The sequence below is a fragment of the Vidua chalybeata genome, chromosome 3 (assembly GCF_026979565.1).
Source record: "Vidua chalybeata isolate OUT-0048 chromosome 3, bVidCha1 merged haplotype, whole genome shotgun sequence".
In the NCBI taxonomy this organism is placed as follows: domain Eukaryota; kingdom Metazoa; phylum Chordata; class Aves; order Passeriformes; family Viduidae; genus Vidua; species Vidua chalybeata.
The window spans coordinates 36,284,869-36,309,330 of record NC_071532.1 but is presented as its reverse complement, the minus strand read 5'-3'; the positions used below and the strand labels follow the sequence as shown (position 1 = coordinate 36,309,330).

Below are 24,462 nucleotides of genomic sequence, written 5' to 3'. Positions count from 1 at the left end.
AGAAATACTTGGTTAGAGTCAGCTCTCCCACTATGGTATGGTTCAGACTTTCTTTCAAAGTTATAAAATCAGATGTCTTGATGCTTCCTAAGAGCACAGCTCACTGTTGCACTTATGTGTACATAATGTACACGTGTCACATATATATGTGCAAAGCAATCTGAAATCCCCATCCCTGGGGATCCAAACATTTGAAAAGCTGCTTGTGCCAAACCCTGCTGCAGTCCCATATGCCTGGCAAACACCAAACACAGTGGAGTAACTCAGGTCCCTTGCAAGACAAAGTAAGATTTCTGAGGGGAGATGCCACCAAGGAGAGCAATGGGACTGTCAGATGTAAAATTTCCCCGTGAGCTGATCTAGGCAGAAGGTCAATATGGAAGATTCCCTGCATCCTCCTCCTCTTCACAGTGATTGTATTCTTTGCGTCCCTGCACACCACAAAGGATCTCAAAGCAATATTCACTGTGTAATCATTCAAACCCAGGCCTGTTGTCTCTTCCAGCCTCTGTAAGCCTATTGTTTGAGCATCTCACACAGCCTACTCTACCCAGCACCTGCTCTCTGCTGGGTGTCACTGTGTTGTAACGACAGCACAACTCCCAGGTCTGCCAAAGGTACCTGGGTGCTCCCAAGGGGAACCATGCTGTCCTGCCCTGGAACGCTACAGGCTAAATCTTGGCCCTATTCCAGAAGGTGAAAGCAAAGAAGAAACTGGGAATTCCTCCACCTTTGTTACAATGCAATCTCCTTCCTAGGGACCACCATCAAAGCTTATTCCTTGCTTCTTATGACTAGGCTGGAGTACTCAACAGTGGAAACACCAGTGCCTGCTCCCAGAAAACAACAACCGCTCTCTACTGCTACACAGCAAGAAAAACCCAAAGCTATTGCCCCTGAAGTCTAGAAAATTGATCTAAAGACACAAATTACTTCCACCAGGAAACCCCCATGCAATACTTTCACCGCTGGGCGTGTTAAGCTACAAGAGACACTGGGTGAGAGGGGACACAGGAACGGCGCTTGGTGGCGTTGGTCACTTACTCCTGGGTACTGACTGGCGTGAGGGGTGAGGTTCTTGAAGGCCCACTGGATGTTCTGGTGAGAAGCCAACTGCCTGGTGAAGGCAGGGGACTGCTCGCAGCACAGGCGCAGGATGCCGTAGTAGGCGGGCAGCATCCCGCGGTTGAAGAGCACCACATCCTGGTCGTCGTGGTCCGCGAGGATGTAATTGAAGGCAATGTTCTTGGTCACCACGGGGTTCTGCACGATAAGGCGCACGTTCTCGGGACAGTCCACGCACACGTTGTACCAGAAGGACAGCAGGGCCTGCTTGTTGTGGTTGGTGGCGATGGCCGGCTCCGAGAGCTTTGGCTGGAAGAGGTTCCACAAGTCCATGAAGTAAGTGGAGAACATGAGCTTCTCGGTTTTGGAGATCAAGCAGTACGTCATGAAACTGAAGTAGGGAACCAGTTTGGTGGTGCCGTGCACAGCGGCGTCCACGTAGAGCTTGGCTCGTGAGAGCAGGCCAAGGAGCACGTTGTAGACCTGGTGCAGAACTACTGTGGTGTCAGGGCTGAGGGGCAGGTCCCGTGTGGGGATGTGCAAAGAGCGGGTCGATCGGAACATCTGACGGAAGGAATTGCTTGGAATAAGCGACACCAAGAGATAGGCTGCAGCTTCAAATAAAAATAGATTTGTTACACCTTTGACAGTGACATACCTGCTTAACAGCCACGTAAACAGCAATTAAACTGCACCACGTGTTCCATTTACAGATTTCAAAGCATTTTACAGCATCTGCTATTACTGTATTCACACGAGAAAAAACATCCAAGAGGATAAGAGTAGCACAAAGCACATTAAAAGCGGTGCTGGGATGTGCTACCTACATCCCTGTCTGCTGCCTTGGTTCTCCCTGTACTAACATAAAGCATCCCACCACAGAATGTGATCCCACATCCCATCACACAGTGCATCCCAGAGGTTTTCCATGACTGAAGTTGTCCATTGCTCAATCAAGAGGACATTACCTCCTCAGAGATGTTTACAACTGGAGCCTGTTGCAGAGCTGTACCTTCAGTTTTCCCATCTCCCTCAGCCACAGAAATGTGTTAAAGGTCAGTGGCCTGTACTGTGGAGCCTCCTTTGTAAAAAAACTGCGCACAGGGAAGGTTGAAAATGTTCTCTGGCAATGTGACAGTGTGATTCCCAGCAGAACAAAGCGAAGAGCCAGGATACCCTGGAATCCAGGAGAAAGCACAGATGGCTTCTCCTTGATCCACAAGTTCAAAGGACTCAGCTGGAGATTCCTGTGGAAGAACAACATGTACTCCTCCCACCTATTGTACAGCCACGTGATGGACACAATGGACAACCTCTGGAATTACCTCTTTTCCTTCTTTAGGTTTTCCTGGACCTTACGGATTAACCACTTAAAATAAAGAACCTACCAGTATATCATTCAAAGTACCAAAGGAAAACACAGTTTTTTCGTCAAAACTGGTAACACCTCTGCATGAGGCACCACAGTTATCCCAAGATTTTAAAACCCAGCAATTCTAAAACAACTGGAAAAGGAAGAAAAGACAAACACAGGAGCATGCAACTCACTGCAACAGGTGACGAATTTTCTCCAATTAAAATCCACTTACAAGTTCTCACTCGAGGGTAGTTGTGTGCTAGGAGGAAACGTTCAACCCAGTTTTCCATGTTCTGCAGGACCCAGCTGTGAGCGAGTTTGTTCCGAGGGGTTTGCACAGCCAGCCAGTCCAGGCACTGTGAGGGGTTGTACTCAATGACCTAAAGGAGAGGGGAAAAAAATCAAAAGGAATACATTAATCTTCCTAATATGCACTGTTTGTATTAGAAACCCCTAAAATGACTTTCAACATTTCTTTTTAAAATCATTTAGGGCTATCAAAGCACCTGCAAGACTGAGCTGCTCTGCACACAAAGAAAACCTTATTAAATTTCACTGGTTTGTGCTTCTGAACCTTGTTCATAGTTTTGAAAGTTCAGTCCAAGCTCAGGAAATTACTCTGCCTATTCTTTCTGCATTTTATGAGATATTTAGGAGTTGAAATATTAAGCACTAAGATGGAACAACTTTGTCTTTAATAAACAAGTATCTTTTAAAAATATATAACAGAAAACCTTAACACTGAATTGGTATTTTTGTAAGTTACATCAAAAGAACATAAATGGTATGCAAAAATGTTCATACAGCTTCATGCTGAGAGTAACTACTACATTTTTTATTGAATATACAATTGCAAGGAATAAATTCATCCAGCACTTTCCAAAGGCAATGAGTGCTTGTGAAGTCAGTAAATCTTGAGAGAATAAGGAGAAAACAAGGCTTCCTCTGCTTTTCTGGCTCTGTGTAGCTGGAAAGCTGTTGACATGAGGCCAATAAATGTAGTTTGTTCTTCTGTTAGTTTAAAAACTACTTTCTTTTTACCTCAAGGCCCAGGTGCCTAATTTTACCCTAAGAAACCAGAGGTAGTAACTGGGTTGCTGAAGCTGTTCCCAGTTCCCCTACTCCACCTGAAGAATATGAGCAGCTGACATGACCATAACTCTGCTCGTAAAATTTTAATCTCATTTTAAAAATAAACACCTGAAGAACAATCCCTTTATTTAGAAATGACAAATTGCTCTGTCAGGTTTCCTGGGTAATGGCTGGAGGGAATGTCCAAGAGACAATTTCTCAGTGTCTGCAGAGCTCAATCACTTTTTAATGACTTCCAGAAGCTGGAGAGCCTGTGGAAGTAGATTCCACACCCCAAGTCTGTGCATTCATTGCTGGATCTCACATCCCTGCCTGCACAATTTATATCCCTGGACCTGTGTCACCAGCTGGGTGTCACTGTGCCCCTTGAGATGTGCCATTTTAACTCCCTTTACCTGAGGTGCAGCAGTTACAGCTCATCCATCACTTGTGATCCTACAGCCGCTCCTGACCAGGAGGAAACCCTTTGGAACAGCAATCCATGTCCCATCCCACAGTGCTCCAGCCCCATTTTTTAAAGGGAATTAAAGGGAATGAGCTGGTCCTCAGCAGTCTCCAGGCTGGCCACGTTGTTCTCAGCCAGGAATGAAGACAGTGAATTGTACTGGGAACTCAGAGCAGGTTGGTGAAGAGAAAGCTTTAATGGCTCATCTATAGCTCAGATGAAGGAATTCATCCCTGTGCCAACTTGGTTAAAAAGTCTCTCTCATTTGGAAACACAAGCAAGGTTGGTCCTGCACACAGCAATTATCCAGCAGACTTAGTCTGGCACTATTTTATGCACTGAAAGTGTTAAACAAAAATGTCAAATGAATATTCAAGAAATTTGTACATAAAGGGCAAAAAAACCCACAACCAAATGATGGGTGTTGAAACATTTTACAGGCCTTGCGAAAGGATAACTGAGAAAACTATGTGGAATTTGTCTAGAAAAACCATTCTAGGCCTTTATTATGAATAAATAAATTTCTCATTAAACTAAAATTTAAAGTTAAACTGGAAGAGCCATTAACCCTACATTAAGTTACAACAGAACTTTTTCTTGTCTATTGGCTGTTGCTGTTTATTTAGAAGAGGAATGGTAATTAAAAAATCATGGACTGATGCAGGAAGGATGACAACAAAATGCAAAAGAGACATAAAATAACCAACAAGAGAAAGACAATTTAGTTTCTGATTTATTTTACATATTGTACCTCCCATATCCTCTGCAGAATGTAAGAAGCAAAGGGTGGCATTCCCGGAGGTCCACCAGCAAATTCCATGAGCATGGTGAGCAATTTGAAAAAAGGATTGGCTGCCTGTAATGCAGAAAAGGGAAAAATATCCAATTTCATCTATTTAATTTCATCCACCTTTTTTTTAAAGAGTATTTTTTAAAAATCCCAATGTAAGATTTCTGTGAACTTCAGACATTAACATTTATAATACAATACTTTAATCTCTTACTATTCAATCTGTACTATTTAATCCATATATATCTATAAATTAAGCCACTGGTTACAGTCAGTGCAAAGAAACAGGGTCATGTGAGACAGGATCAGTCTAGGAGACATTAGAGGAAATATATATATATATAAATATATATATATATATGTATATGTATGTATGTATGTATTACAGGAAATATAGACATTATTCCATAAAAAGGAACAAATCAAGCTGTTCATTGTTGAAGAATTCACCAGTTTATCCTGATATATATCACTAGCTCAGATAAGTTATTGTTTTTATGTATTTATATAATATGGAATATGGATCCTGGGAAGTTTATCCAAAAGCATCCTATGTTGAGGCTTTACACTGCGAAGACTCATCCAGCTTTTAACAATGTTTCAACAAAGTGGTTACAACTACAATTATATTATTTTGCATCTGGAATCCATTTGGAACTCTCAGTATTTCTGTTAATACCAGGGCAGGAATTTACTCTGAATGAGAAATGTGTTTGCCAGCACAGAACTGCAAAATGGTGCCCCAAATCTTGAAGACTCTGATAATAAGTAATTATTTCCAATTACTCTTGCACAAAATACTTGAATGTTACCAACTTTTTAAAAGAAATTCATATGGGTGGAGAATCTAGAAATGTTATTTGTTTTGAATAAAACTTGCATCCGAAGTGGCACAGCAAATTTCTGTTTTTCTGCAAAACTTCACAAACAGTGCGGTTAGACTTCATTCAATGGCACAGAGACTTCCATCTTCCATGCAAGACTTTTGATGAGCAAAGGATTATTTCTGTGATTTAAACCAGGCAAATATGACTACAGATTATTTACTAGACAGGTGGTGTGTTCACATACCTCAGGAGTCAGCTTTGCTATAGATGTGAACAGCATGGACACGATCTTGAAAAGAAAACACACAAAACTCACTTAGACTTGTGTTTATTCAGTTAAAATAATAACCATTACCCCATGACACTTATGAGAGGAGATTTCAATAAAGAGCAACAGGTCCCTGCCACTCACGTGCTCTGCAAGGCGGTTGTTGTAGCGGCACAAACTGAAAATGAGGTTGCAGGTTTGCCTGATGTTGATCCCATCACGGATATGTTGGAATAAAAAAGGGAAACCCTGCAACAAATAAGAAGATACAGTACACTGCCTACAGCTACACACCACAGAGGGTTTGGGAGGCTGTAGCAGTCATTTTTAACTTGATTACCTTTCCTCCTGTCAGTGCTGCCATGTCGTTTTGTGATAAGGTCAAATGCCTAAAAAACAAAAGAAAATGATCATTTTACTTCAGCCATCATGATGGTTAGGGAGACACTCAGGACTGAGTGTTAGTTCATATTCTTCAGTATCACAATATACAAGAAACAATAAAGGTGTTGATGTCAAACTGAACAACTTGACTGAGATAAAAAAAGAAAACCAAATGTGGGCAATTGAATGTGTTCAAGTATTTAACCCAAGTCTTTCATATGGTCAACAATTTAGAGTCCCTTTTTAAGTTATTAAAAATATAATGGGCTCATATACAAGGTTATTTATGCTGTTAAAAAAGCCCATAATAAAACCCTCAGAAAAACCCATAAAATCTCTGACTCCTTTCTGAACTCTAAATTCTAAATTGATCTTGTTTTTCCAGAAGCTCTTGCCTTTCTGAGCGAGACTGTTCCACCAGAAGAGCAATCAAGGCAATCATCTTTTCAAGAGCAGCAGGCCTGTATTTCTCTTCTGCTAAAGAAAGGATATCTTCCTCTTCCTCCTCTTCCTCCCCTTCTTCCTCAGAAAGCACTTCCACCTGAGGCTAAGGAAAAACCAGAGAACTTCAGTGTGGACATTTGTGCCTTCATTTCAAAGGGCTTTTGCATTACCCTGTCCTTTACTGCAAACAACTTCATCAACTTGCATGAACCAAGCCAGGTAAGCATCTAATTAACTGACTTTCACATTGAAACATTCACTTTGCACAAGCAAAATTGTATTTACAAATTCAAGAGGTAGGCTGGCTGAAGATATGGTCTATTTAACAAAAAAAGCAGGTAAATTTAAGAACCTAAGTTGTACAACAGGAGTAAGCAATCAATTGTTAACAGCATTACCATCAGTATGAAGTAAGGGCAACTTTAATTGCTTTTATTCAGTGCAAATTTCTATACTAAGCAATAATAGTCAATTCAACATATGTTTAAAAATATTATATTCACTCACACATTGAAAAAAATTGTGGAAGTGAAGCAATTTTAATATAACAGCTGAAAGATGATTCAAGACACACGACAGTAATGATCACACATGCAAAACAGGAAAGATTAGCTCCTGTTATATAAAACACTCAAACTTACATTCTCAGGCCCTTTGGTTCCCATGTAGAAATGGACCATTGTGGATATGGCTTGCAGAGAGAGCAAAAACTGGCTCTGAAAAACACAGGGATGGGATTACTTGAAAACGTATTTGTGCACAGACACCAGCAACTCCCCAAATCCAAGGCTATACTCACCTCCTCCTCTCCCATTTTGGCAAATTCATAGAGAAAGGCAAAGTACTCCGTGAGGTGCTTGCTGTGGGGTTTGACGCCGTGCTCCATGATGGACAGCAGGGTCTTCACAAAGCGCGTGACGCACGAGCGGCTCCCGATGTCCTCCACGGGCCCGTCCATGTCATCAGAGCTGGCAGCAACAACAACAGCCAGGGTGGGTGTTTCACAGAGGACACAGAGCACAAAGTCATCCTGAGCCAGTCCAAACAAAGGAATTCACCAAAATTCCTGTTTTGTCCTGCTCTCAGATCTCTCACCCCTATCCACAGCCTGGATAACAACCAGCCCAACCTAAGGGAGCATCAGGCACTTGAAATGCTGAAGAGTTCATCAAATTAGTGTTGTGAATCAAGATGCTGCTCAGGAAAAGAACTCTCAGAACAATAGTATTGGGGATCTCCTACTTAAAATCATCCTCTTGATTTGCTTGTTGAATTTAATGGGAATGCAATTAGCTATGGAACCAAGGCAAGGCACCCTCCTGAACAAAACAGCAGCCCGACAAGGCAGAGAACATCCACCTTCAGCCTCAGACACTCTAAACATTAACTTTGCATCATATATAGTCATTTTACAGCTCAAAATTCCGCTTCTAAAATGGAAAGTACAGATCTGCTTTTCACTAGATTCATGCAGCTACTTAGCGAGAATTTCAGCCTCAGACATCTGCGCAAGCTTGGACCTTGTCACTGAACAAAACCAAGTTATAGACACTAGTAAGGATTTCAAAGCAAATTAAATTTTACTTTTTGCCATGAAAATTGTATCTTCATGAATTTTGATATGGCAGCATAGTTATTACTAACTCTGCCATTTTCGCTCTGGGGAAAATTTATTATCACAATCACAACTTTAACACAAGAGGTGAAAGAAAAACCACTTTTTTCTTCTCATCATGTATCAAAAAGAGTTTAAGTGTTTCATAATTGGAGATAAAGTGACAGTTTTCTTGATAATAAGCAGAGCAAAAGAGAATCAAAGAGGGCTCTTCCTCCTTTTTGACAGAATCTGTGATTTAGTTACAGGATTAACCTCTGATCTCCAAATTCTTTTACAGGATGTACAAATAAAAACTTCCACCTTTATGCTTCCAGATCCAACTCAGAGTAGGATTCTCAAGTCTGAGCAGTGAGATTTACACGTGCAGTGTCCAAGTGATAGGAAAAATAAAGACCATGCTGAAAACCTACTCTAAGGGAGCAAATGTTTCAAACTATTTGACACTGCTCTTTGCAACCTTATTTTTTAAATAAATCAGAGCAGTTTGGGCAGAATAACAAAGAACAATTAGCACTATTTCAGCTTTACATGACTATTTTGAGTGACTCATCAATAAAAGCAGCTGCAGTAATGCATGGAATGAACAGAAGTTTGCAGGGAGTTTATTTTACCAGTCTTCCATTCCTGGCTGCAGATAAAGGTGTGCATGTACTGGCCTCAGCCTCTGGATCACGTGGATACACAAGCGCTGGAACATCTGTAAACAGAGAAGGGAATGAACTCCACACCTTTAGTCCTTCACAAAAAGGTCAATATGTCGCTCCTAAGCAAAGAATATTCTGTCTCCAAGTCCCACTGCTAGCTCTTCATAGGTTCAAAGTTTGAAAGACAAAGCTGAGATCGTATTTTAACAGAAGAGCCAAACCTGGTTTTTATGAACAGATCTCATGGAGGATCCCTAAACCCAGCCTTTAATATTGGTGTGCACTGAAACATGACTCAACTTTTTTCCTTCTAGTCCTATTTTCTGAACATTTTCATGTTTTCGGCAAGATGCTTTTTTAATTTTGCTGCTGGCTTATAGGAATTCTTGTGAAAATTTGAAGGAAATTCCTTCCTTTTCATGAAAAGCATTCATGAGAAGAAGACCTTGCCTAAGACCTTGCATAATGTTTTGCCATGAAATATATTCTTTTACTGATGCATTGCATACAAAAACTATGTATGGGTCTACATAGAAATATCACTTTAATAACCAGAAATCCAACTGAAGAATTCAGGTGACACAGAGTAACTGTTAAAATTTATACCTTAACAACTTGTAAAGAAAGTACACTTGTAAGTGATATTATTAATAGTTGAATTTGTGAATGTCCATATGCTACTAATGTAGGGTTTTTTTTTAAAGTATGTCTAGAAAAGAGTATTAACAAAGCTTTGTGGCATAATATTGTAAAAATACCTCTACCCACAAAAATTTACTACAGAAGTTTTACTACAGAGCTTTGAGGAGTACTGAATGTAAATAGTTTGATTATTTTTTTGTTTTCTGACAGTGGAGCTTGATGAACTATTGTTGAATTAATTCAGAAAAAAAACATTTTTTAATGTAAAGTGTTCAGATTTGTAGAGATCAAAAGGGAGTCGTAGAAACCTTAATTTGCATCTACTGTGATTTAATGATCCTGACACTACAGCTATGCTGGGTTTTTTTCAAACAGTAACAGTCCCATGGCCAAATATCTTCAGACAATTACAGGTATTCACTGAAACTGTCAGAATCACAGCCATCAGAATCGGCTGTTTCTGGTCACAGGTCAAGCAGTCACCTGACTTGGAAAGGAACTTTTTTCTTACCTGCCTCACAATCTGATTGGGACACTTTATTAGAATCTGCATTGGCCACCAATCATCATCAGCCATACGATCCAAAAACCACTGCAGAAGATACATACTGTGTTAGTTTTGTTCCACACTTGCTCTAGTCCAATCTTCTTTTTTGCATGATATTAAAGTCTGAAGAGAAATCGATGTTACTATTATTAAGGAATAGGCAAGTTTTAATCCAAGGGAAATCTAAAATGTCTTCTGTGCATGAAGGAATAAAGAAATAAAGATCAACAGCAGTAAACAGCAATATAAATTTCTATCTGGTATCTTCTTATCCCTGTGCTCTACATGCCATCAGAAAATTACCTGGAAGAACACACTTATCCTGCAAAGTGATGTCAACAGCATAAAAATTATGCTTACAAAAAAGCATAACCAGAAGAATCTTGTAGAAGAGTGACAGCGTTAAACAGAGCTTCCCAAGTTAGATCTTTTGCATTTTAACATGTGGAACAGCCTCATGGCCTCCAGAGACACAAAAACTATAAAACTAACAGAGAATGACTAATTCCAAGTCAGACTCAGCAAAAAACACAGCTCAGTCTTCTGACTCCCAGAATTTTGCTTGAGTCACAAGGAAAGACAGTTTAAAATAAAGAATCAACATTCTTACTTTTATTTTAATTGTACTTGAGTATTCTTTACTACACTGAATGTCTTCAACTCAAACATCTTAGACTACACCCCACTGAGACAACTGTACACCCAAATACTGAATGCCACATAATTTATCAACCTTGAATCAATTTATAAAAGCATCATGGATTTAATTCCTTTCTATTGAAGAAAGTCTAAGGCAGGACACAGTCTATGTTGGGCTCCTTGTACATTTAAATTATCACAGAAATACTGTCAAAACTTTCTTCAGTACCTCAAAATTGCTTTCAACAAGACCACAGTAAATTCTTTGTCTTTCCATGTCTCTTGTGTGAGTTGATTTAAGCAAGTCTTCATTACACAAGTCACTACATAATAATTAATCAAATGAAGAGTTTGTGACACTGGCTCTCTCTTATTCCAGTGACAAAATTATTTAGGCCTGTGGTCTCAACATAGGTTTTTGCAAATAAAAGTTAAGTCATTCCCCAGGATCTGCAGTAATCATAGAGGACGAATTTCATCTCATAGAGCATAAATATACCAAATACAGCAGTTCATAGTCCAAAATATTCCAGGGATACGAACCTCCAGGAAAGTTAAACAATATATAGAAAGTTGGTTTGTACTTTGCTGAGTTCCTAAGTCACTTACTTCACAAGCTGCCTGACTGTTATTAAACTGTTTTGTTAACAGTTCAATCCACTGAAGCATTGTAGGCTGTGAAAAGAAACACAGGAAAAACTGTAACTTTAAATAATGAATTCCAGCATAATCTTTAAACATTTCTAAATGGTTCAGTAAAGCACAAAATCTTAAGAATTATAAACAATAAACAATTTATGAATTAATAGTACATTGCACCTACAGATAAATACCAGTCCATACATTTTAACATACACATTATATTCCATTGTGCAGTGCTCACTATAAATGTGGTAAATGACATTTTAAACATGAACTTAGCATCATATATAGTGATTTTACAGCTCAAACTCCCACTTTTAAAATGGAAAGTACAGATCTGCTTTTCACTAGATTCATGCAGCTACTTAATGAGAATTTACAAGTAAATCGAATACCTTTTCCTTTGAATGAATAAATGTCTCTAGTACAAAGGAAGTGCTTAACTGGAAAAAAAAATGGCACCATTAATTTAGAATGCATGAATTAAAATGCCAACAAGGAAATAGTTAAGAGAAGATGAGATTCTTTGGAAATCCTTACCTTTGCTGTCATCAGAGAAACCGCTTTTGGATCTGGTAGTGTACTTGGGATGCTACTACACAACTGCCACATAAACCTAGAGTCAGTAATTTTATTTGTTAATTAAAATAAATAATGATAATCTACAAGAAGAACAGAAGCGTTAATATTACATTTTAAAAGAAAAACTTACCCAAAATATGTATGTTCAAAAATGTTCTTGTCTTGAAGGAACTGCATGTTATCATGCCATATCCACTGAAGAAAAAATGCTACCATCAGATACAAGAAAGCAATTTATTTCACTACTTAAGCATGACTTTTAAAATATTTAAATGATTCCAAGAATAAAAAAAACAGAATTTTTCTGTAGGAAAAACTCTTTCTGAAAGCACTTTCTTTAGTTTAAAGAACTGGCTCAAAGCTGTTTCATTCATATTATGGTGAATATTGGTTGTGCCTGCCATAGGACGGCAGAACAGAGCTTCAAACTTTCTCCTCTTTCTGTGGCATCATTTTTGCAACTTAATTATTCAGAGTTTTGGGCTAAAATTTTGAGAACAACAAATTTAAAAAGAATCACAGCTGAAGTCTAACCCAAAGCTCGATGAGCTCTGAGAACTTCTGATAAATTCCTAAAGAGTAAGATTTGAATCTCCATCATTAAACCAGAACAGGATTTCATGCCATGTCTCCTGCTCCTCTCTCTAAAGTGATGTTTTTGATCACATCAATTCATAGTGATTTTCACAGCAATATAGTTTAAACATTTAACTCTGATAAAAATCTATTAATATTTTTAAGACCAAGAAGGTTAAAAGCATGATCTGATTTGCTGGCTAGGAATGAAGAGACACTTTCAATTAAGAACCTAAAATGTGGCAGATGCTGAAGCAACACTTCTGGCCAGAGGGAGCAGGGACATTAAATTTTCCAGGTGGCAAAAAGGGATTTATCCCATAAACAGGACAGAATGAGAAAACATCTAAAATTCACATAAAATGTAAATCCTAATTCCTTTCCTATCCCATGACCATCTCCTAAGGAAGACAGTGAAATGAAAGGACCGACACCTTAGTGATTTAAATTATTTTTGCTTTCCTAGGTTTATTCAGATTTCTGATGTGTTTAGGGCCTCCTACAGTGTTTTAAATCGGTGTTAAAACAAATCAACTTGTACCTCCAGCAATTCTGAGGAAACATCAAATTTGTAGTCTTTGCCATTTTCCTCCTCTGGCTCCATCCGTTTATAAAACAGCATGTAAGCACTGTGTGTCTTGGAGAAAAAAAAAAAAATCTGTATAATTTTTGCTTTGAGAGAGGAATCATGAAATCAGAAATATAATCATACAACAAGGGTCTGGAAGAGAAATACCTTTTCAAAGGAGAAGTCCATAAACTTATCAGTAACAGAATCATAAGTTTTTGTCTGTCAAGAAGAAAGCAAAACCATTAATTACAAGCTTTTTAACACTTTCATGTCTAACAGTTTGTGACAGTTCACTTGCACATTTATTTCATGATATTTATGAGGGTTGCTGACAATTTAGTTCTTGCTCAAAGCAGTCTTGTTTCATTTTTTCTTCTCTGACCTCTTCTGAATTTTCAAAGCCACTATGCAATACTCTACTTCCATCCCAAGCAATTTCCTGGCTCATCCATCTCACTGACACCTCTTCTTTAGAGGCATCTAAAGGTATTTTATCTATGTGCCAAACAAAGGAATTTTTTGGTTTTATTTCAGCATATTGTCTTTCCCAGACATGAGAAGTAGTCTTATGCCCAGGACTGCTTTAGTAAGATACTGTGTTATCTATAATGTGCTTTATATCATGTACACAGCTATAAACAATGATCAATTCAGGCACAACCTGAGAACATTTGAGTGTTGTTTGTATTAATAATGTGTAAAAATATTCCAACTGATGTCACAGACAACAATACAAAACATAGACAAAAATCAAAATGCCCCTTTTTTCCCCAGAATACACCTAAGCTTGAAGTAATGATTCCTTCATCAATGGCCTGAGCTAAGCAGCCACCCCAAACAAGGATTCCAAAATTAGCTCAGACTCACTTTTTTTATACCTGAAGAAATAGTATGATAAAAACCAGATTTAGTAAAGAAATACCTCTTGTTTGGAGAGACACTTCACTAATTAACTTTGCTTCATTAGTAATACCTGTACTGTACTTCTGACAGCTTCCTTTTAAAGCCTCATACAAAGACCTGGGTTGTAACAGATACTGGAAGAGTTGAACAGGACAAAAATTCAGGTCAGAACTTACAGTCATTTCTCCACCAAAACATTCGGAAGCGAGCTGGGCAGAATCAAAGGGTTTAACTTCAGCATCATTGAAAAGGTACCTGCAAGGCAGGAGAAGGCTTTGAAACAACTGCTGCTCATCTCTAGGGGCAAATAAAGTCTCATGAGCACCTCCAATGATTCTTCAGATTGAAATATTCCTGTTCATTTCTAATGTCTTGTTTAGATCCCAGCAAATGAAAATCTGGTCCCAAAGTGACTTTCCTCCAGTAACATCAAACAAGGAGGCACTGCTAGAATCCCCAGTGGAGCAGGGATTAGGTCATGAGCTGGTTCTGTTTCAGAAATGCTCTTGCTACTCTAGAGAACAGGAAGAGAAGAAACCTTGTCTCCTATGCCAGGGCTCCAGTGAGAAATGGAGATACCACATCCAAAAACAGCAGGCAGAGTGTTCCCTGCTTTCTTCTGTCTCCCAGGAGGACCCTCCTCCTTCCCATGCCCATGTCCCTCCCCTTTCCCAAATTCTCCATCCAGAAATGTAGCTGGATCCTCATCCAAGGTACCGAGCAGATTTCAGGAAGGACAATCTAAGAAATCTTTTGTACTGCAGTAATTCAAATCTAGTCCCAGCAGGAAGCAATCCCTGGCTGTGGTGAGGCCAGCACAGCATTCCCTGCCACCCCTGTGTCCAGGGGACCACAAAACTCTCCTGGCTACTGATCTGTAGGCCAATAAGTTAATATCCTTAGAATTATAAAATTCCAACATCCTGCGCTTTCCAGAGGAACCTACGGGATGTATTCCCTATATAACTGCACCTAACAAAGTCAACAAGCTTTAGTTATTAAAAATATGGAAATATAAATGGCACAGCTCACCACTTGTTGTTTTTGTAAGCATGAGGATTGACAATGTCCCTGATAAAACTGTAGTAATGCCCCCCATCTGCTGTTCCTGTGTGAACTGTGACACCAATCAGGTCATACTCATAACTCTCCGTTTCCTTCAGATATCCACCATCTTCCTTAAAACCTGAAAGAATTCAATACCATATTTAATCAGTTATTTCCTAAGCACTCAAACTTCAACATTAGCAACAAACTGTATGTAATTATTTGCAATTCCTCTCATACTTTACAAAAAAAATGTAAGATTAATTCAAATTAAACAGTATCTGAAACCAAAAATTGGCCATTTTTTTTAAGTGAAATACAGTGTGTGACTTTTTGGGAATATAGGTTGATTAAAGCTATGTTTGATTTTATTTGCTTCTGTTCTGTATACAGGAAGTGAATACACAAATAAATACACAGTGTATAAGACAAACAGAATGCCAAAGCTTGCTGAATCCATTTTAGGAGCAAACCTTCTTTCCTGTCGTTTTTTCCCATGAGGAAATCTTCAGTGTAGGGTGTCATATCCAAACGTAAAGGGAATGAAAAATGGGTATTGACTTTCTCCTTCATCATGGTCACCATATTAAATGTATATCTCATGGTGTTGAAGCTTAAGATACGAGGTAGTTTCTTAAAACATGCCCTGAAGGATCACAAATAAACATGATTTACAAAAGCTTAGGAGGGTGAATTGTATTTTCAGAGAGATTTTAAACATTTATTTCAAGTGTAACACTGGAGATCTGTTGCTAAGACATAAATATAAAATTCAGCTCCTACAGTGCCCCAGAGCAGGGCAGACTGACTGGCAGCAGGAAGGTCACATTTAGCCCATTAAACAATTCTGTTGAAGCTGTCATTGTACCTTGGAGGAAACAGTAATTTACTCATATGGCGGGAACCAGCTTTCTAAAACAGTATCACAAAATAAGCCATGAATGAATTCAACAATGCAAATCCCCTCACTGCAGGGAGTTACCATCTTCCAAAAGATAAAGGCAGAACATCTCCTGCATAAAAACTCATAAAATTTGCAATAATGATTTTCAAGTAAGTTACTCTCTTACCCATGTTATTTAAAACAACAAGGTTTTCCAACTCTAACAAAGAAATTTCTTAGCTGCAATACCAAGACAACATGAAATTTTAATTTATTTTGTCTTTATAAGCAGACTTTGCAAAACATGGAAATATTTTTAAAGCTACAGATTTTAATTAAGAAATTCAGGGTGACATGAAACCTAAGCAATTCTCCTACATAATGAGTAACCAATCAACCTCTGAAAGCATTTAGTATTTTAAACCCAGGACTAATGTTTCCAAAGGTACTAATTTCTGGGTTTTTTAAATTAAAAAAGGTCATGAACATTTTCCTGTGTCTTTTGCTAAGATACTTTGGATTCTCTGTTCTGGAAATTTGATTTCCTTCTAATTTCTGGTTTGCACAGGGATCCTTGTGGGCCTACATGTTATAAACTGAATGAAAGAGCAGTCCTGTTACATCTAGAGGATTACTGTTATTCCAAATGGAATTTCAGGGATTTACTAAAAAGAAACATTAGGAATATTTATTTCTTCTTGGCCACACCTTTTCTCAGCCCGCACTTTCTTCCCACAGTGAGAACACGTGTACATGTTGTCACCTTCCAAAGTATCTTTAATAGTTACTTCATCAAGAGATTCCTACATGGAAAAAACAGAAAAGGAGGTTACATTTATCTTGGATATTTATATCTTGTGCTTACATGGCCTGATTTTCAAACCCCTCCCTTTCAATCTTACTTTGAGTTTAATTAACATTTCCGTAAGTTATGAAAATAAAGCCCCAAAATTTTTCACAGAAGACCACACATCTGAACTGAGAGAAGAATTTGACAGGAAAACCAGTTCCTAACCCAGAATTAGGAATATAATTAGGAATATATTAGGAAAATACAGAATTAAGGAACTAACTCATAAAAATGGTACTCAATATTCCAAGCTGTCTCAAGGAATTCAAATCCATTAAATTCAAATTTCAACTGTGGGAATAATGGTTGTTTAAAAAGCTTGAAAACGTAGAATTATGCTGGTGTAAGCTTTAAATTAATTTCATAAGCAGCAGTATTTGCAAATGTTAAATCTTTTGATATTTACAGTTCTCATATAAAATGACCACAGCATGTTTAAAACAAGTAAATAGGGATTACTGACTGTAAAACAACAGTCAGTGACTACTGTTGGCTCCAGCAGATTGCACACAGCAGAGAAAAGATGAAACTAAATGACCTCACAATATCAACCTCAAAACACCCCAAAACTGGAGTGCAGATAAGAAGAATTGAAATCTTCAAGTGTGTGGCAGTGTTTTATGCCCTTTGTAACTGAGATCTGAGATTCATCTCAGCCTGGCATTACTTACATAAATATTCTTCATATCTGCCACCTGGCACCTCACTGTGTAGAACTCCTCAGCTGTCTGACTCACATGCTCACAGTCCTGAACAAATGCAAGAGAAAAGCAATGAAATCACTTTTTTTGAGAAGTTAGGAAGTAATTATCTTTAAAAGATCAGGCTAGAGAAGGAGCACTTACCAAGGAAACGACGTTGTTTGTGATAACACCTCCAAACAAACTTTTCACTGTGTTTTTCTGTGAATGAATGAATGAATGAATGAATAAATTCTGTCAAGGAAATTTGAGCAAATCCCTAAGTTCTCAAGCTCCCTTTTGCTCCCTCTTCATAACTCACCAGTTCTGGAGACATTTCCTCTATTTTTGTTATTAGGTCAGTGAAGAACTCAGTCATGTCTTTCTGCTCTCCAGTGTTCAAGGGCTGCTTATCCATGGTGTAGGTTTTACAGAAAGGCCTTGGGTTATAGGCCTTACATTCACTTTCCTTTGATAAAAGATAACAAACAAAACCAAATCAACCCAAATCTTTTTGTTTTCAAGTTACACAGATGTACCACACACACATATATTAATATCTGTTTTCAAAAAGACATCTTTTACATACAATATGCTTATTAGGCAGGATAATTTCCTAAATGTTTAAGTGTTTCTGCTGAAATGCAAAGCAGTTTTTAACTAATTGATAACTATTATCACAATACCAGTGAGTAAAATACCATTAGTAAAAAAGTATTAAAATATTTAGGAAATACTTCATTAAATGAATCATTAAAATAAAATATCTTGGCTGACGATGTGACACGTGCACTTCCTGCATATCTGTTCAGACACAAAATAAAATGTGAGCACATCAGCTTGTATTTATGTATTTCTGGACACGGCTGACTTAAATCTTGCCAAGTGCTCAATTTTCATTCAGACTCCTCTATGTTTTCATCTAGTTTTCAACAGGATGTGTTTAGCCAGAGAAAAGAATGTGCAGTATAAAGCAATTCTTTAGAATACATCCCCATTCCACTGCCTTGCACACTGGGAATGCAGGACTCACTCTGCTCTCCTTTAAGGATGTATAGCAAGACAGTACCCCCTGTAAATACTGCCTTTTTTAGAAAAAAGTCTTTCTTCAAGATTTAAATAATGGTAAGTCTTGCTATGACTTTCTGTTCCTATATTATTTTCTTCTGAAGTATAAATTAATAATTTCTATGAATCATGGCAGGCATTAAAAGTCAAGACTCTTTTCTCCAACTGTCTTTGAAGTGGTTGTGAATTTCTTACACAAAACCAGTGTCAAGACATTCAACTCTCCTCAGGTTTTTTTCATTATTTCGGAATTGTTTCAGTGTTTTAACAGCATTGAACACCTGAGAACTGCTTTAATTTTGTTTGGTCCTGGAATCTCAAAATTTTGCTGTATTTCAATGGATTAATGTTTAAATATTGGAGCAAGGAAAATGCAATGAATAAGAAGAATGTATTTCATTTTATCACCAGGGAAACTCACTTGCCCAACACCTCTGTAATTCATTGATTCACCTGAACTATGTACAAAGAATCTCTAAAATAGAACACTTCCTAAAAGACCCTCTTTCACACCTACCATTAGGTATGTAAACATCTTCTGGAGTTCCAGTAGAGTGGTCTTGTGTTTCATATCTTCTGAATACTAACAGAAATTAATAAAAGAAGACTTGATATTTTTGCTTATTACTTTCCAAAACTATACATTAAAAAGATGTAACATCCAAATAAAAACCCAAGTACTTTATTATGGACCACTAAAAAAAAAAATTGTGTACAGGAACACACTGTCTATTATCTTCTACTTAGAATTTTTATACTTATTTTACACTTTTTTTGGCATGTCAATATTAAACCTGAAAATAAAATAACTCTACTTTCTAAAAATTTATTGCAGGTAGGAGCTTTTGGGGAAGTATTACAAAGTATTAGTAGTTTTGAAATAGTTTTTTTTAATTCACAGATGTTGTGAGGGCTCTGAACAGCCCTTTCTATAATGCATTTCCTGTGCAGACTGGCAGCTTCTCTTATTAAGCTTTTTATTTGCATTTATAAATGGCGAATCCAGAAATTACATGACAAGTACCAGCAATGAAAAATAACAGAAAATGATGAGGTCACTGCCAATTGGGGTGCTTCACACATTCTATCTGCCCTGCTGATGTCAGGGACCAAAATGACACTTTCTCTCTTACAGTAAAGAGAAAAAAGTGATAATATTGCATCTCTGGAAGTCAACCAAAGTATGGTAATTTACAGGACCTGCTGTACTTCTGGCAGCACGAGATAACATGTTCTGGGACTTTACAGAAATGAAAAAACATTTGTTAACAAAATGACAATAAGCAGTTAAGAAACAATAGACAATTTACATAAACCCAAATCTGAATCAAGCTATTTGAAAGCAACAGAAATATGACTTTTAGAACATTTTATTTCACTGCCACCTTAAGAACCTACCACAACAAATATTTAAGAAAAAAATCTCTTCACTTTTAGACATCAACAAAAGCATCCAACTACACAAAAAGCAAACTAAACCCTGAAGAAACACTCTTTATCTGGATGTAAGTCTTAGAAGGAAATATGTATTTTTTCAGTATTTGCATTGATTCTGAATGTAAATTTCTATCCAAGCCCCACACTCACCTTTGCAGTGAAAATTGCTTGTCTGGCCTCTGGGATCATGTACAGCTGCTGAATAGTGGAGGCCAAGTAACACGTGGCTCCAAGGTTGGTTAAACCCACAAACCTGCACTCAGCACGAACATCATCATGGGGCCAATAATCCCACTTGTAAGGTGCATGGGAAGCTGTGAAAAGCAGCAATCACACAGGCAGGAAAAGAGTGAATTCAGAGTGTAATTTGCAAAAACAGAAATACAATGAAAAGCTGGATGTTCACACTAATAAAATGTCACTGGTTATGCACTGTACATTTACAGGCACAAGCCAGACTGTGCCTGATCTTTAGGAAAATGGATTATATATTTCTCAGGAAAATCTTTAAAACCTCCTGCAACATCACTTTGGGCTGCAAGGGGCTGGCTGTGAAGCCAAATGTCAAGTGAATCTGACTGAAAAAGCCATTTTCTTTTCCTCTAAGCTTTCCATTCCTCTGAATTTCATACCAGATGTAGCAATGGATTTCTTACACAGGGAGGCACCAGACAAGCTTGGCAGGGTTGAGTGACTCTCTCATGAGCCTTTTTCTGATATGGCTGCCAAGAAATCAGAAGAATGGGAAAGTTCTTCTCATCTGCCAGTCAGGAAGATAGTAACCAGCTTAGACAATCTTCCTTGGAATCCAAGAAGTTGGACACAAACCCTTGCAATGCATCCAACTTTGCTATTCATCCCCAAAGATGTGATTCTCTGAAAACACAGTGTGTCCCACTAATAATTCAGTACCTCTACTGAAGTATATATTCAAATAAAGAGGAAAAAAATTCCCTCAAAAAAGGATTTATTTTACAATCCATAAAAGCTATCTGGGGTTCAAGACTTAAACTTTAAATGCTTAATTATTTTGTCACAGATGAAAGACTCATTAGGGATTCTTCTCACTCCACACTATCAGACAGAAATTCAGGAAACTATTTGGCATCCTCACATCTTCAGAGACCAGACACTCAAGATTTTCTGTTGCACAACAAATAATAGTTGTAATCTTCATTTTGGCATTGGCACCAAAACAACTATTAGCCCTGAAGCTCCAAGGAGGGAAGAAAAGAGGTTTAATTCTCCTGTTTCAACAAACCTCAGTGCTGTGACCTCAGGTTACCTGGGCTGGTCAGCCAGTTGAAACAAAGCTCTCCTGCACATTTCACCTCCTAAAGGAGGTCATTAGCCTGGCAGAATAATCCAAAATTCCCTCCCCTAACTGCAATCCCTAAATGACAGCATCCTAATTCACCCTTTCTGAGGTAAGGACTCAGCATCTCTCCCTGCCTAGAGCTCATCAAGCTGTAATTGCAAAGCAATCAGTTGACTCCTCTGTACTTCACAGAGCAGCTGGGAGGCTCTTCCACCTCCTTCCATCTGACAAAGAGCATTCAGGAATTTGACAAGGACTTTCTCAGGATGACCTTGTGTTCCCCACCCTGGGATTTTTTAAGTGACTGACTTCATTTGTGTAATAAAATTTTTCCCTCTCCATATGGATCTTAACTAGAAAGGCAAATTTGAGGCTTGTTGATGTCTATCTTCTTTATTTCTCACTGTTGTTATAGAAACCAGCTTTTTCTCAGGAAGAGATGGGGAAACTTGAAACCCAACTTGCCATGTTCACATTCTATTTTAAGCAAACTAAAGCTGAAGTTTTTCCTCTCAGAATGACCATGCATTTCTTTATATTCCACCTTCTGATGATGCTCCTGCTCCATTGATAACACCAGACATGATCTTTAACTTGCTGGAAAGTGAAGTACCTACTCTTGAACTGAAGGGTTCTATCAGTCCTTAAGGAAGCAAAACTCCAAAATACTGCAAGAAATTTTATGAACAACTGACGATACCTAAATCCACTCTTCAGTGAAATCCACCTGAATGAATTGGGAGCCCTCCCTGTCAAGAAAACACATTTAAAACCAAAGACAGGATGGAAATTTCTAATATTTCCCTTAATGTTTCTCCTAAGAAGGATGGAGGGCTAGGCCTAAGACTAAGATTTTTGAAGACTAGTAAGATTACAGAGATAACAAAGAGGAAAAGCCCGGTTTCAATAATCTTTGCATCATAACAATGGAATAACAAGCCATTAAACAAATGAGGTATCACAAGTGCTGTGTTGGGTGCACATCACAGAGACAACAGCACTGTGCCAGCTGTAATAAAATTAACATTCATGCAAGTGACAAATAGCAGGAGCACAGAGCAGATGGCTCTGGAGAACTTGAGATGAACAAACAATCTAGGGAAGAGTGTTTGGAAGAAAGTAACAACTGTGGTAATGTTACAGAAAACATCAACAGAGAGGAATTACTGAGATTTGGAGTGAGGAAAACACTGATTGTTAAAAACAAATGATTGCACCTGGAGATATAGAGACAACCTCAGCAGCAGATAACGTGCTCATAGCAAACAAAAATATCCAGTATTTTCATAAAATATATTCTTCATAATATTTCTTCTGAGCACAGGAGACCTTAGAAGGCCCCAGGCATAAGATAATAGAACACAAAGCATTATTATGATCAGATTTCTCTTTTGCTTGCTGAATTGTAAGGCACTAAAATCAATTCCACAGATTATAATAAATTACAGAACCTCAGGTTAGAGAAATTTTAACTGGGTATGTGAACGAGATCTAGCAAGCTAGAAATGCATAATGAGGATTTGTAAACCAAAGATAAAATATTAACTAGCTTGAAATTTTAGTGATTTCCATATTATACATAGGAACTGTGGTTCCAAAAGGCAGGAAGCATGGAAGCCAAGAGGCACAGCAAAACTGCTTTATACAGATATCTGGGTACAAACTCAAGTCAGCTACAATGATACCAGCGGCTCTGAAAACATGACAGGGCTGCTCAGAACTCCAGTACCTCCATGTGGTTTCTACACTTTGGTTTATATATAAATATCCCATGGTTCATGTCAGAAAGGAAAAAGCGAAATTAAAATCCAGCACAAGAGGATGAAACATGTAGAATCCAGTGTTACCTTTGTGTTCATGTCATTTAACAGGACCACACACTCTAAATAATAATATGTAAGAATAGGTGATATGGAAATTATTTTGGAATTTAATTTGTTAAGTGAGCTAAAGATGCCAACATTTGTGTGACACTACTCCAGGCGATCAGGGATAAACAGCAGAGCTATGAAGTCGAATTCCCAGAGCACTGTTAGTGGCCAGTAACACTCCAAAGGTTCTTACACTGCATGTGCTGTGCCATGACCCAGTTGTGGAGCAGCCTGTAGTTTTCCACAGAGCCTTTCACCATTTCCACCAGCAAATCATAAGCAGCAGCCCTGGAGGAGTGGGACTTGCACTTTGGCTGTTGTCTGTCCTTCAGACTGGGCAGCAAGAACAGGAGATTGAAGATGTCCCTCAGAAACTCCTGGAAAATAGTTAAATTGGCACAATGAGCAGATTGAATGTATTCTTAAAACATGAATCATATATGAACAATTTTCTAGGAACTTCTGTAGACTTTCTGGACCTCTGTCATGCAGAACTTTCTGACTTGAATACAAGTTCTGAATCACAAATTTCAACAACTTATACTGTGTGAAGTATAAGTATTATATTATAGTCTAAAGAGGAACATACCAATTGGAAAAGAATCACAAAATATGACTGGTTTTAGGATTGATAACTTGACAAACCAGACATGAATTTTCAGTAACTTTTAGGACTAGTTTCTCAAGCTTTCTTAAGTTTTCTATACATCCAAGCTACATAATCTGACCTTTGCATACTTCTATTTTAATTTCCACATCCTCCTCCACACTGCACTCTGTGAATTGAATTCTTACTCGAATTTAATTTGCAAGCTCTCCCTAAGTTAAACACACTTATCCAGCAGAACAACAGAAGCAGTCTTTTAAAATGCTGTCAGCAATGTCACATTTGGACAATCAAATTACCTTCAGGGCCATTTTATGGCAACAGAATAAACAGACAAGATATAAACAACATCATTAGACACCAGGGCCTACTCTTCAGCTAAAAATAGTAAGTTCTGTAGAGTCTACAGAAAAAAACACCAATCTGAAGTTGTTTTTACACATGATTTGCTTTTTTTTAAAGACAATGCAGTTCTCAAAGATAAAAGCTTTTTAGCAACTTCCCCTGCCTCACCACTTTCCCACTCTACAAGCACAGGTGGAGTGTAATAATCTTGTAACAGATCTCTGCCACTGCACAGGTGTGGAGCCTAAATGTTACTTTTAGATCAGACTGCCCAGGATCTGGTCAAAATCATCTGTTGTTAAGGACTTAAACCAGCTAAT

General features: G+C 38.0%; 1 protein-coding gene across 9 annotated transcripts in view; it reads right to left on the bottom strand.

Moving 5' to 3' along the window:
* Window positions 1-24,462, bottom strand: part of USP34 (ubiquitin specific peptidase 34) — a 114,020-nt gene that overhangs the window by 15,411 nt on the left and 74,147 nt on the right. For all 9 annotated transcript variants that reach the window (XR_008429880.1, XR_008429881.1, XR_008429879.1 and 6 more), the window contains 27 exons: window positions 23,384-23,567; window positions 20,152-20,315; window positions 19,082-19,147; window positions 17,819-17,965; window positions 17,662-17,718; window positions 17,488-17,565; window positions 16,675-16,769; window positions 15,557-15,729; window positions 15,069-15,222; window positions 14,213-14,291; window positions 13,299-13,352; window positions 13,104-13,199; window positions 12,117-12,181; window positions 11,945-12,020; window positions 11,800-11,847; window positions 11,372-11,437; window positions 10,088-10,168; window positions 8,902-8,987; window positions 7,472-7,640; window positions 7,314-7,388; window positions 6,624-6,775; window positions 6,185-6,233; window positions 5,989-6,093; window positions 5,821-5,865; window positions 4,711-4,815; window positions 2,655-2,802; window positions 1,045-1,679 (listed from right to left, as the gene is read on the bottom strand). Coding sequence is in view for 1 of the 9 variants with exons in the window: in XM_053938060.1 (XP_053794035.1) it covers window positions 1,045-1,679; window positions 2,655-2,802; window positions 4,711-4,815; window positions 5,821-5,865; window positions 5,989-6,093; window positions 6,185-6,233; window positions 6,624-6,775; window positions 7,314-7,388; window positions 7,472-7,640; window positions 8,902-8,987; window positions 10,088-10,168; window positions 11,372-11,437; window positions 11,800-11,847; window positions 11,945-12,020; window positions 12,117-12,181; window positions 13,104-13,199; window positions 13,299-13,352; window positions 14,213-14,291; window positions 15,069-15,222; window positions 15,557-15,729; window positions 16,675-16,769; window positions 17,488-17,565; window positions 17,662-17,718; window positions 17,819-17,965; window positions 19,082-19,147; window positions 20,152-20,315; window positions 23,384-23,567 (3,252 nt within the window). In the remaining 8 variants the exon portion in view is untranslated. The remainder of the gene's footprint in view (window positions 1-1,044; window positions 1,680-2,654; window positions 2,803-4,710; window positions 4,816-5,820; window positions 5,866-5,988; window positions 6,094-6,184; window positions 6,234-6,623; window positions 6,776-7,313; window positions 7,389-7,471; window positions 7,641-8,901; window positions 8,988-10,087; window positions 10,169-11,371; window positions 11,438-11,799; window positions 11,848-11,944; window positions 12,021-12,116; window positions 12,182-13,103; window positions 13,200-13,298; window positions 13,353-14,212; window positions 14,292-15,068; window positions 15,223-15,556; window positions 15,730-16,674; window positions 16,770-17,487; window positions 17,566-17,661; window positions 17,719-17,818; window positions 17,966-19,081; window positions 19,148-20,151; window positions 20,316-23,383; window positions 23,568-24,462) is intronic.